The sequence below is a fragment of the Microtus oregoni genome, unplaced genomic scaffold (genome assembly GCF_018167655.1).
Source record: "Microtus oregoni isolate MIOR12 unplaced genomic scaffold, Mior012 000000F_ref0000247, whole genome shotgun sequence".
Lineage (NCBI taxonomy): Eukaryota > Metazoa > Chordata > Mammalia > Rodentia > Cricetidae > Microtus > Microtus oregoni.
The window spans coordinates 789527-802582 of NW_024543059.1; the positions used below are offsets into that span (position 1 = coordinate 789527).

General features: G+C 46.7%; 1 protein-coding gene and 1 long non-coding RNA gene across 2 annotated transcripts in view; one reads left to right on the forward strand and one right to left on the reverse strand.

Annotated features, from left to right (window-relative positions):
* Positions 1-13056, reverse strand: part of LOC121453475 (X-ray radiation resistance-associated protein 1-like) — a 69557-nt gene that overhangs the window by 16320 nt on the left and 40181 nt on the right. Inside the window, exons 9-11 of the mRNA XM_041660286.1 lie at positions 7980-8108; positions 7193-7401; positions 3135-3175 (exon numbers count right to left, since the gene is read on the reverse strand). Coding sequence (XP_041516220.1) covers positions 3135-3175; positions 7193-7401; positions 7980-8108 — 379 coding nt within the window. The remainder of the gene's footprint in view (positions 1-3134; positions 3176-7192; positions 7402-7979; positions 8109-13056) is intronic.
* Positions 1-13056, forward strand: part of LOC121453482 — a 30934-nt gene that overhangs the window by 15528 nt on the left and 2350 nt on the right. Inside the window, exon 2 of the long non-coding RNA XR_005975014.1 lies at positions 9517-9631. This is a non-coding gene — a long non-coding RNA (uncharacterized LOC121453482). The remainder of the gene's footprint in view (positions 1-9516; positions 9632-13056) is intronic.

A 13056-nucleotide genomic window follows, 5' to 3' on the forward strand; every position in this document is an offset into this window, starting at 1 on the left:
TCTAGAAAATCTAACATGGCTATAAGCTTGACTATTATATTAACTCTATATTAACCTGTATTTAATTATACATTACATTTTAAATGAGCTGCACAAACACAATACTTTAAGAGCAGAAATATACAATTACCAAAATTGACCTAAGATTTATATCAATAGAGCAAGATCCATACCAATGCAACTCTCTGTAGCAAACTGTAGTTCCTGGGCTCCCTACAGCCTGGAGTGCCTCAGGGCCAACGTAGGATCAAGCATGAAAACGGAACTGATGGATTAACCATGCCAAACACTTACGTTCCATGAATTGCATGGATTCAAAGGACATGACAAGGGTAAGATTAATTGGGCTAACATGAACCAAGTGTCACTAACTGCTGTATGATCTTGATGTAATCATTCTACCATCCTTTGTTCCATAGGTGGATGTGTGGAACAACAACTTGGGGACAAATATTTCATGTCCTTCTGAGCCAACTGGTAAAGCCACACAAATAAGGCAGGCCAGCATGAGGTAAAACAGAAATGAGCAATAATGATTCCTCTGGTCCATGTCACCCCTGCAATCTGAGAGAGCAGGGTACAATGACAGCAACAGAAATCTCTACTATTCAGCTCCCTGTGACAGGGATTGAAGGGCTGCCTCTGACTCCTTAGAGGCCTACAGCTATCTCTGTGCAACTCTCAACTTTTGGTCATATCCCTGCTCAAGTCCACACATACACATTTAAGGGGTCGCCATCATCCTTCAAGGCAGAAGATACAAGAGTAATTAAGACATGTTCAAGATTCTAGATGCAGACTGCAGGCAGATCACCCCCACCATGGGAAGAGAGGGAGAAGCAATTATCCCATAAGGCAGTGGAGGCTGCCCCTTGAGTGGGAACAGTCATCGCATGACTGAACCCCACCACCCACAAGCAATACTTTCCTGAGAGACTACATCCAGAACCAGACCTGAAATGATGGATGGTCACACAGAGATGCACCAAGGCTGAAGGACTGTGTATACTTAGTGCCCACCACACAGTCTTGTTCTACCCCTACATAGCCTGGGCTCTTCTCAGTACCCCAGGACAAGAGTTAGTCACTGGTTCCCGTTCCCTCTCAGAGTGGTCACACTGCGTAATAAATTATTTTCTTCCTTGGCCACCACTTGTCTCCCTGAACTCTTGAGAAAGTAGGTGGCAACCATCTGGCCTGTTAGGACCCCTGCAGGGTCGGAATTGGAGCAAGACTGGGTAAGCAAAAAGGGAGAGTCAGGGTAGAGCACAGACCAGGAAACCCAGAGAACCAGGCTCAGAGTACTGAGGGCATGACTGGCCCTCTCCTAGAGGGGCATGCATCCGATTTTCACAGAGAGGAGACCCATGACATCTCTACCTCCAGTTCACCTTCTGGTTTCTCAGGTACTGAACTGTAAGCACTGACAATCCTGTCAACTGTCATTTCCAAGGAACATCCCTGGTCACAGGCTCTTCCATCCAATATGAATGTCCTTTTGCAATGTGACCCTTGACACTGCCCCACCCAAATGGGCAGCTGCCATTTCTATATTTCTAAAAGTATGCTGGCTGCCTTTTGGCAAAACATTTATCTGGTTTCTGTCCCAGACTCCTGGCATTGAGCTTCTAAAGCCCTGGGTGTTTCCTAAGTGATGCCTGTCTGTTACCAAGGTTCCTTGAACCACATTTCCATTTTGCTAGTGGGATGTGGATCAGACCCAGGTGGAGGGTCGGGCTCTGAGCTCAAACACGCATCTGAGAAGATGCTCTACCAAAGCTGCAAGCTGAGGCTCAGGAGAGCTTCCTGGTGGGTAAGTACATTGACTTACCTGCCAGGAGGGCGGGATGCCAGGTTCCCTGGGGTGGGTACACACGTTTTGCACCTTAGGAGCCTTCTCATTCTGCTGGCCTCATTTTTTGTCCTTTCTATCACCACTGCGGTTGTTTGATCCTTTCTCAAGTTCTCTGAGTTCTACAAAGTACTGAACCTCAGAGGAGAGGGTTGTGGGGACTCCCAAGTTTATAGCTCGTCAGTCACAGTGTGGACATCTTACTGTCTTCTTCCTTCATGACTGGCACCTAGAGTGAGGGCAGTTTTCTTAGGAACTCTACCCCTAAACTTGATCTTAAGCTCTGGGCTGGTTAGTGTTAACACTGTTGTCATCCTGCCCTCTAGTTTGCTGTGACAAAAGAATGTGGCCAATGTGACCGTTGGAATTTCACACTCTTCTGTGCTTGCTTGCTCTCTTGAGACCTGAAACTGCCCTGTTGAGACCACGGTGTAAAGACAATGTGGAAAGGCCAGGGCACACTACATCCTTTGAAGCTCAGCTGCCAGCTGGCCTGCAACACCAGCAGAACCATCTTGCTAGCTCCAGTAATTCTGGGAAGTAATCAGCTGAACTGAAGTCAGTCAGTGGTCAGTAGTTTTGTTGTGCAACCACAGTTAACCGGTACAGTTTCTGACACAGTTGTATCTGTGCGGAGGTAGCTCATCTCTCAAGGGTATGATTGGCTGGATATAGATATGCACACCTTGCTGCAAATGGAGGCATCAATATTTAGTCTACAAGTATCCTCTCCATGAACCTGGTTAGTGAGCTCTGCCCTGAGATTAAAACCAGTCTTCTCTGTTGACAAAATCAAATGGTACACCTTTGACAGCGAGGCTCAGATCTGGGCAGCAGTATAGCCAGCAGGAAATCTACTTTTTGAGGCCTTTGTGAGAAGGCTCTTCTGAGTTCCCTCCTGGTGGCAGGCTCAATTTTATAACCTGAGATAGCTTTTGTCACTACTCTCTGCTAAACAGTGTATGAAGGCAAGAGAGGGGCAAGCCTGTGGAACGATGAGGTCAGGGCCTGGTCAGTCAGTTCCCCCGCCACGTCCCCAGTGGTCAGCATAGGGCTGAACCTCAATAGGTGCTCAGCAAAGACTTGTTCACTTAGTGTGACCTAGAGAAATGTCTCTTGTGGATCTGTTACAACTATAGGACCTTTCACCGTGTTGGGGAGCAGGAACCCAGGTGAGACTGGAAGTGGGACGACACCCACTCTGTCTGTGGAAGGCCATGGGTTCATCCCTACACGGACAGGGAGCAAACAAACACAAACGTGAAGCAGCAGTTCCTCCTACCTCTGAGGTTGAAAATCCAGGGTAAGATGAGAACACAACCTCTGAAATGACAAAAGACAGAGGAAAGGTTGGTGAGAACACCCACTGATCTCAGAGGGTCGCGGCACACCCTGAGCTCATGAGGCAATCACAGCTCTGATCGCCAGTCCTCACAGGAATCGCCACGGAGGAAGGCATATACTAGTCACCTCCTGGACCATCACGGCCGAGGGGCAGGGGTCTTGCCCAGGGAGTGCAAGACTGACTGAACACTGATAAAGTCCATCCAGAGTTATCTTACCCCTTCAAATAAAGAAATGTGGTATCCCCACCCCATCAATCTATTGTAGAGGTTGGCAGTGCATGTCTCTAATCCCAGTACTGGAGAGACAGAGGCAGGCAGATTTCTGTGATCAGCCAGAGCTACATGGTGAGAGACCCTGTCCCAAATTTTTTTTCACCTTCCCACTACCAAAAATCAATCCATGTAATTACCAGCTCAACAGATTTTTTAATTTATTTTAATTTTTCATATTTATTTGTTTATTTATTATGTATACAATATTCTGTCTGCGTGTATGTCTGCAGGCCAGAAGAGGGCACCAGACCTCATTACAGATGGTTGTGAGCCACCACGTGGTTGCCGGGAATTGAACTCAGGACCTTGGAAGAGCAGGCAGTGCTCTTAATCACTGAGCCATCTCTCCAGCCCAACAGATGTTTTTTTAAAAAAATAAATAAAATTCCCACCAGCAATGGATGAGTGTACCCCTTACTCCACAACCTCTCCAGCAAACTTGTGCAACCACTTTGGAAATCAGTGTGGCAGTTTCTCAGGAAATTCGGGATCAACCTACTCCAGGACCCAGCAAACTCTTGGGAATATACCCAAGAGATACCCTATCATATTACAAAAGCATTTGTTCAACTATGTTCATAGCAGCATTGTTTGTAATAGCCAGAACCTGGAAACAACCTAGATGACCTTCAATGGAAGAATGGATGAAGAAAGTGTGGAATATATACATATTAGAGTACTACTCAGAGGTAAAAAACAATGACATCTTGAATTTTGCATGCAAATGGATGGAAATAGAAAACACTATCCTGAGTGAGGTAACCCAGACCCAAAAAGATGAACATGGGATGTACTCACTCATAATTGGTTTCTAGCCATAAATAAAGGACATTGAGCCTATAATTTGTGATCCTAGAGAAGCTAAATAAGAAGGTGAACCCAAAGAAAAACATATAGTCATCCTCCTGGATATTGGAAGTAGACAAGATTGCTGGGCAAAAATTGAGAACTTGGGGGTGGGGTGGGATGGGGGTAAGGGGAAATGGGGAGAGAAAAGTAAGAAGGGGAGGATGGGGGGAGCTTGGGAGAATGGGATGATTGGGATAAAGGAAGGGTGGATATGGAAGCAGGGAAGTATATATCCTAATTAAGGGAGCCATCTTAGGGTTGGCAAGAGACTTGACTCTAGAGGGGCTCCCAGGTGTCCAGGGAGATGTCCCCAGTTAGTTCCTTGGGCAGCTGAGGAGAGGGAACCTGAAATGGCCCTATCCTATAGCCATACTGATGAATATCTTGCATATCACCATAGAACCTTCATCTGGCAGTGGATGGAGATAGAGACAGAGACCCACATTGGAGCACCGGACTGAGCTCCCAAGGTCCAAATGAGGAGCAGAAGGAGGGAGAACATGAGCAAAGAAGTCAGGACCGCGAGGGGTGCACCCACCCACTGAGACAGTGGGGCTGATCTATTGGGAGCTCACCAAGGCCAGCTGGACTGGGACTGAAAAAGCATGGACTCTCTGAACATGGCAGACAATGAGGGCTGATGAGAAACCAAGGACAATGGCACTGGCTTTGTGGGAGCCTAGCCTGTTTGGATGCTCACCTTCCTAGACCTGGATGGAGGGGAGGGAACCCTGACTGCTCTTTGGACTGGAGAGGGAGGGGGAGAGAAGTGGGGGAAGGGGGAGAGAAGTGGGGGGAGGGGGAGAGAAGTGGGGGGAGGGGGAGAGAAGTGGGGGGAGGGGAGGGAAATGGGAGGCAGGGAGGAGGCGGAAATCTTTTCAATAAAAATAAATAAATAAATAAAATTCAACACTAATTCACAGGGGGAAAAAAGACCTCTCAGCAAACTAGGAATACATGCAGATTTCATTAAATTTGATATAAAGTGTCTATAAAATATATGCAGCTAATATACTTTAGAAATACTGAACACTTTTCTCCTAAGGTTGGGAAGAAAAATTCACATCATCATTTCTATTCAACACCATACTGTTTGGGTCAGCCAATAAGGTGATAAGAAGGTGCTAAGAACTATTACGACAAGAAAAGAACACACATGGGGCTGGAGAGATGACTCAGTGGTTAAGAGCATTGCCTGCTCTTCCAAAGGTCCTGAGCTCAATTCCCAGCCACCACATGGTGGCTCACAACCATCTGTAATGATGTTTGGTGCCCTCTTCTGGCCTGCAGACATACAGACAGAATATTGTATACATAGTAAATAAATAAATATTAAAAAAAAAAGAACACACATATAGGGCATCATTTATAGATGCTGCCACCATGGACACAAAGAATTCAGGAGAGCCTGCAAGTGGCTGGAAGAGAGAAATAAACTTGGAAATGTTGTTGGTGATAGGAGTTTAATATGTCTGTGTACTAGCAATAAATGATGGGACTGAAATATAAAAATCAACACCATTGATAGCATAAAAAGAGATCAAAAATCTAGGAACATAGTTAATGATAGATGTGCATGGTCTTAGCCTTGGCAACAACAGAACACTCCTGGGAGGAGTTTTAGAAGACCCTGGAATCAGGCTGGAGAGATGGCTCAGTGATTAAGAGCACTGGCTGCTCTTCCAAAGGACCTGGGTTCAATTCCCAGCACCCACATGGCAGCTCACAATCTTGTGTAGCTCCAGGCCCATGAGAACCAATGCCCTCTTCTGGTCCCTTTGGGCACTGCATGCATGGGGTGTACAGAAGTACCATGTAGACAGAACACCCTTGAAAACCGATAGGCTGTGTTCTTATACTATTCTGGAAGACATTATTTCCACCCTGACCTATATAGTCAGTGCACTTCCAAACAAATCCCAGTGGGACCCTGTTGGAAATGGACAATTCCTAAATCTAGGTGGAAACGTTGGGACCTTTAGTGATGCCAGGAGTTGTTGGGCACAACGGACCTCAAGAACTTCACTCCTGAGCAGCTAACCTAGTTATGAAGCTACAGTGCTTTCATTTATGGAACTGTTTCAGTGTGGAAGGGTAGCAGGGTATGGCAGGGAGACTGTGTTAAAAATATATTTGCAGCCAGGTGGTGGTGCACACCTTTAATCTCAGCACTTGGGAAGCAGAGGCCTGTGGATCTCTGTGAGTTCAAGGCCAGCCTGGTCTACAGAGCGAGTTCCAGGATAAGCTCCAAAGCTACACAGAGAAACCCTCTCTCAAAAAACAGGCAAGTTCTCTCCTGGGCATATCCCCAAGGAAGTGGGGGCATGTGCCCATCAAATGATGAGAGGGTGCTCACAGCAGTTCACAGCCTCCCACTAGGTACATCTCATCAGTAAAAAGGAAATAAATCATGGTGTGCAGATTGTGATGTGAGTGATGGGTAAACAGGTGGCAGATGCAGAGGAACACAGGATGTCCAACCCAGACGTGTGCCCTCTATACCCTAGACAGCGTGGGCATGTGTCTTTCCTTTCTGTCTCAGGAGGATGCCATGTGGACGTGACCCTAGGAACTGGGGAGCCATCCTGAGAACCTCATAGGAATCAGCAAGCCAGTGCCCAAGGAGGGTGGAAAGGCCCAGAGCCCTTGAAGACATGGATGCTGCTCAGGCTTTCCCGACTCCTGAGTTTCTTAATATATGAGAATTTTTACAAGAATTATCCACTTTTAGTTGGAGTTGGAGAGCACCTCACCTGACAGAAATGGTTAGGAAGTCTAAGCCGTTCATTTACAGTACAGGGGCTCCCAGAACCAACTCCCAGAAGCCCATTCCCTGATGGAGCAAGCATCGGGACCCAAGGACATGGCTCACCTGTGCGGTCAACGTCCTTCTTCATGGGCAGTACAGTATAATTTGGCTGCTCATCCGGGGTCTCAAATATCCACGTCTGGGGCTGTAGCTCTTTCTGCGCATTCGGCCCCTCTGTAACCCAGTCCCCTGATGATCCATCACGGAGCTGAACCTGTTGTAGGTACGGGATCCGGAAAATCTTGTTTTGGTCCAGGCTCAATTTCTTCAGTCTTCAATTAAGGAAAGTAAATTCAGAATCACATCAGTGATACCACCTCTGGGGTATTACTGAGCAAGATGGATTCAGGCTTGGACATGGACACCTGTTGTGTAACCTTGAGATGGGGGGCACTTACCTTCTCTGTGGCCCGATGGCCTTACCTCATAATGGGGATGAGGTTTATTAATCTTTAAAGCTCTAGTGAAGACTAAATGAGACAGTATGTAAACAGCTGGGCACAGGAGAACTCAGTAAATAGTAACTAAATTCCAAGCAGAACTTGGCAGATAAAGTTCTCTATGTGTGGTTGTGTGTGTGTGTGTGTGTGTGTGTGTGTGTATGTAGGTGACTTGTCTTCTTTTTCAGGGTCAGGGTTTTCTACCCTGGGTGGTGGCTAATCCGACACACGACCAGAAATAACCTTCCTGATGCTGCCTTTCTCTGCCAGGCAAAGCTCAGAGAGAGAATTGCCTTGCCCAAGGCCACACAGCAGAGACCTCTGGTGGAGCTGGGATTTTGCCCCATGCAGCACTCAGGGTGTGAGCCCCACTGGGTTGGGGATGGTGCAGAGGGGGGCTGTGACATTACCTCCTGAGCCCAGCCAGGCTGGCAAAGCAGCTGGGATTGGACAGTTTGTTGTCATCCAGCATCAGGGTCTCCAGGGCCGGGAACCTCAGGATGTACTTCTTGCTCGTCAGTGATGTCATGGATGCCTCCCTGTGGGCGCAGAGATCTTGGGTACTGAGCAAAGGTAGCGATGAGAGCCACTATCCCCAGGAAGAAGGGGAGGACAGGGAGCTGACCAGGGGGATTAACCAGCTTCAAAACTTCCCTAGTGCCAACAAGAGATCCATGCAGAAATGATCAGAAGGTATAATTCCCACCCACTGGCCCCTCCCCCAAATTCTGCCTGTCCACACTGGCCACTGCATAGGGAAATTTCACTGACAGTGGGCTAGGCTGGGGTAGTCGGGTCAGCAGCTGTGCTGATGGTCAACACCAGCGTGAATGAAGCATGACTAAGTTGTATAGAAAACGTTGCAGATGGCACACTGTACAGTTCTGGCCAGAGGCGGACTCCTGGGTATCCTTTGTTGTCCACCCTGGGGACGGGTAGCCACGGGAACAATATGCTCTTAGCTTGGACCATGGCCGTGCCATCAAGGTTTCCTTGAAGAATTCCCAAAACACCTGAGAGTAGGATTTAAGAGGCTGAGGTCCTGATGTGCGCAGGAAGTGGCACACAGGTGGGCAGGAAGTAGTGGCATTTTAGGTGTGACTGTTAATGTGGCCTTGTGCTTCCAAGGTGGATGAGGCCTAGGTTGCTCTAAAGACATAGGGGCAGATGACTCCGATCTCAGTTTCGTCCCTCCCTGCACATTCCGCTTCAGTCATAAAATATGCACACATCCCATGCATGAGATAGAGGCACACAGGCAACCAGTGAGTGAGCAACATTTCCCCCAAGCCTGCTTCGTTCCAGCACATGTCCTTTGAGGAGATCAGTGGGAGGGGTATTGTCCACCTGCCTGTCAATCAGGATGTGTATGCTTATTTTGTTGGAAAGTTTTGTCTGTGTTTTCTGGTGTTCTGTAAGTTTTGCTGCAGGCATGGAGCTGAAACAAGAATGGTTTGGATATTTCTGCTGACAGCAGCCAGTCACCACCTACTGCTGTGGTTACATTTATGATCATGACTGAGAGTTTGTCTCTGAGCTCTGGTCACTGGATTCGGGTTAGCAGGAGCTCAGATATCTTTTGCTATAGATGACATTAAAACTGTCTTATGCTGTTCTTATTAAAAAGCTGGCTCTTCCTTCGCTAAACCCAGCACACTTATTTAGAAGTTTTCTCTATGTCGCTGTGTTTGTCTGAGCCCCTGACACAGCGCCAACACAGAAAACAACCAAACAATTTAGAGATGGTTTATGTGAACACTCTCTACTTTAAAATTCCTAAGTTTATTTGATTAGATATGGTTAAAAATCTTTTAAAATTAAAACAAAGCTAGCTAAAAATTAAAGCCAGTGACACTGGAAATTGGTGATTAAAAATCTGTACATGGGTAGTTGTAAAGGACACACAGGACATGATTCCAGTTTGGATTGCCACCATTCTTTACTCAGGTGTTGCCATTCTGCTGGAGTTAAAGAAAAGATGGCTGTCACAGGATTTCTCCATCATCTGGATTAGAGACAACCACGTGAGATGAGCCTGACCAGGAGACAACAGATCTCCAAGGTAGATTTTCATATGGTAATTCATGTCCTGTCCTAAACACAGGGTTTATAGAAAATAATTAAAATATTAAATCTGCACCTCAAAGCTTTTGTATACAGAAATATACCTTGCTCTGGCAGCTGAACTTTGTAGTTTAACGTCACCCAGGTGACAATGATTATAAAGAAAGACATGAAGGGATCAGAGGGAACAGCTGAGGTCTACAAATGTATGGCAGGACTAGAGTCCCAAACAGAGTCCAGTCACACGGATGGACCTTAGGAGTTTTAGAAGTGCCAGTGCCAGGTGACAGTCACCAGAAGCACCGGGTACAGTGAAGTGGAGCAGGCTGAGATCTAAAAGGCAGGCTGTGTACACACTGCCGGGAGTGGGTCAAAGGGGGATCCAGGCCGCTCAAAAAGAAAAAAAAAAAAGATACTTCGATAAAAAAAAAAAAAGGTTCTTGATACTACAGGAAGACATTTAAGAGATTTAATTTTTTTTAAAATAAAGGGTTTCTCTGTGTAGCTTTGGAGCCTGTCCTGGAACTCGCTCTGTAGACCAGGCTGGCCTCAAACCCATGGAGATTCACCTGCTTCTGCCTCCAAGTGCTGGGATTAAAGGCTTGTGCCACCACCTTCCAGTGAGATTTAAATTTTAAGAACAGTTTTTAAAATACTTAAATTTATAAGGCTATGGGACATTTGTGCTTATAAAATGCTTTATATTGTTAATATTTGTACTTAACAGAAAAGGCTAAAAATTAGGGTCACAGCCACAAGCACCAAATGCTAACTGGAGTTAACTGGGGAGTTACTTTCTCGTGATGCAGCAGGACAGCAACCTAAGCTGTCCGACAAAGGGCTTGGAGCAGTGTCTCAGCCCTTTGGGGGGCTAATAACAAACCTTTTACAGGGGTAGCCTAGGACCACCTGCATGTCAGATGCTTACATTAACAGTCATAACAAAACTCCAGCTGTAAAATAACGGGAAAAACTGTAATGGGGAACTATATTAAAAGGTCAAAGCATTAAAAAAGTTGACAACCAGTGGCTTAGAAATGTCTTTCCGCACTCAAGGTCTATTCAGGCTTAAACATTTACGTCTAGCCTCCTTCTCTTTCCCAGCTTTGCTAAGCTTAAGCTATTTGGATAAACTGAATCATATAAATATTTTATGTTTCAATAAAAAGAGCTTCAATTCAAAATCATTTTTAAAGCTAAACCTGACAGAAATGTAATGTAAAATCTTAGCCTTATAAAAGCGGCTCGGTACTTGTGAAGGGGAGAATGTAGGACCTAGTCATGACAAGCTCAATAGGGGCCTGAGTTCCAGATTGGACCACCCAGGAACAGATCACAGGGTGGGGGGAAGAGTACTTAACATTCCAAAGGAGAAACCTAAAGTTCCAACCATTGTAAATGGGATCACCTGATATCCCTTAGCCCAGCACATACCCATCCCCTTTCACCAGGGCACCCCTAGACAAATGTCAGCCAATCAGAGGTCCTGAACCTTAGAAATACCTCACACCCCACCCCAGGTGAGCTTGAGACTCTCTGATCACGCCAATGCATTGGCAATGCGTTGGACACACGAGAATCCAAATTTGAACTTGAATAAAAGTTTACTTTTACATCCAGGATCCAGTCTCCTTGTTGGTTTTTCAGGGCACTCCGTGATCTGGGCATCACGGACACAAACCGACTAACTCAGAGGAAGCTCTGGCAGGGACTTGCTTTACTTTATGCAGCAAAGCTTCCCACGGAGACAGCAGAGTCATGAATAGTGCGCGAAAAGGAAAGAGAGGCCTCGTTTTCAAACCTGCCGGAGGTCACAGTGTACTGAACCTAAATCCCCAAGACAGAACTGAATCTAGGAGGCTGGGCAGCCTCAAGGGCTTTGGTGATCCTGTTGGAATTGAATTATGGCTTAACAGCCTGGAGAATCAAAACCTAGAGCGCGCTGACAGAGGGGCATCCAGTGCAAGTCAGAGATGTTAAAGGGTTCTCCACCCTCAGGAGGGCGTGAACCCCTTAAAGCCCCCTCCTCCCACAAGCAGGAAATGTCTGGGAATGAGCAGAGACGGAGAGTTTGTAAAGCTGTACCTCTGGACACCCGGCCAAAGAAATGGAAGCGCTGATGTTGTCGTAGACTGCTGCGCACCGTGCCCCCCGTGTCTGGGCTCTGTGTGCTATTAACCAGTTCGCGAGCTTCAGGCAAGGGGGCTGGAGGTTGAGAATACACATGCAGAGACAGACCAACATGCAGACCTTTTAACACTGATACCAAAGCCCCAAGAATGCCCCCTTTATTGTGTTCAGGGGCAGATTATGTAGAGATAGGCACGCCCCAGTCAAACCCACCAGAAACCACTCTCCTGCCATCAGGAACTCCTGAAGGTCTCGTGCTCAGCGCAGCTGTAGGCACTCAGATCAGGAGAAAAACAAGTTGTTTCACTGCTCCCAACAGTAGACAAGTAATGTAGGCCAACTTATCTGAGGTGCCCCTAAACTCATAAGATGTGAGGGATTATGGGGCTGAGTTTTAGGAAGTGACCCAAAGGCTACTTTCCCCAGAGCTGTCTGCCCACTACAGGAATGACAGGCAGGCTGGAAAGTTGACTGGAAAGTCTGTTGATAGTACCAATGAGGGTCCTTGGTGTGCCCCAGAATGGGAGCCTAGGAAAATGCCTATGGGTAAAGTTTAGGGAACCAGAGAACTAAACCCCAAGAGACAGTGTGTACTAGAAATACTTTCAAATAATTTCAGTTACTGTAACCGAATTAAGAAGGTTTGGAATTATCCATGTAGAATCTACACTAGATAATCAGAGAGACTCTCAGTATGTCAAGAAAAAAGTGATTTAAGTTGTTAAAAGGGAGAGTTGGGACTTTTCATTTGGTTCGGTATTTGCATTTAAATTAGATGGAATTGGGTTTAAATGAAAGAGAAAAGCAAGCTCTTGCCTCAGAGCAGCTCATTTGAGCGAGTGCTTGCTATGACTGTAGCTACCACACAGAGCGCCACCCACACAGAACAGCAAGCAGCACCGTACAGTGTCCAGCTGGACTTGAACAAACCATCAGATGACACCTGCTGGCTGGCGTGGGTCTCTGGGGATGTGGAAGGCACAGGGGCGGCGGAGGGGGTGGGGGCTGCCATTCAGCATGGGGACTGTGGAGGTCAGGGGAAGGTTAGAATTCCCCCCACAGCTTGAATTAGACGCACTAACCAAGTGACAGAACACCCACGCTTGTTTACTCAGCCCCAAACTGGGGGACTGTTGCTATGGAAAACGCCATGCTGGAGCTCTAGAACACCTCCCTAACAGTAAACTGAAAACTCCATTGTCATCCCGAGGTCACTGCAGAGAGAGCGGTGCTGGCATGGACGCATGGGAACAGGAAGGCTGTCAAATCATATGACATTCCCATGGAGCACCC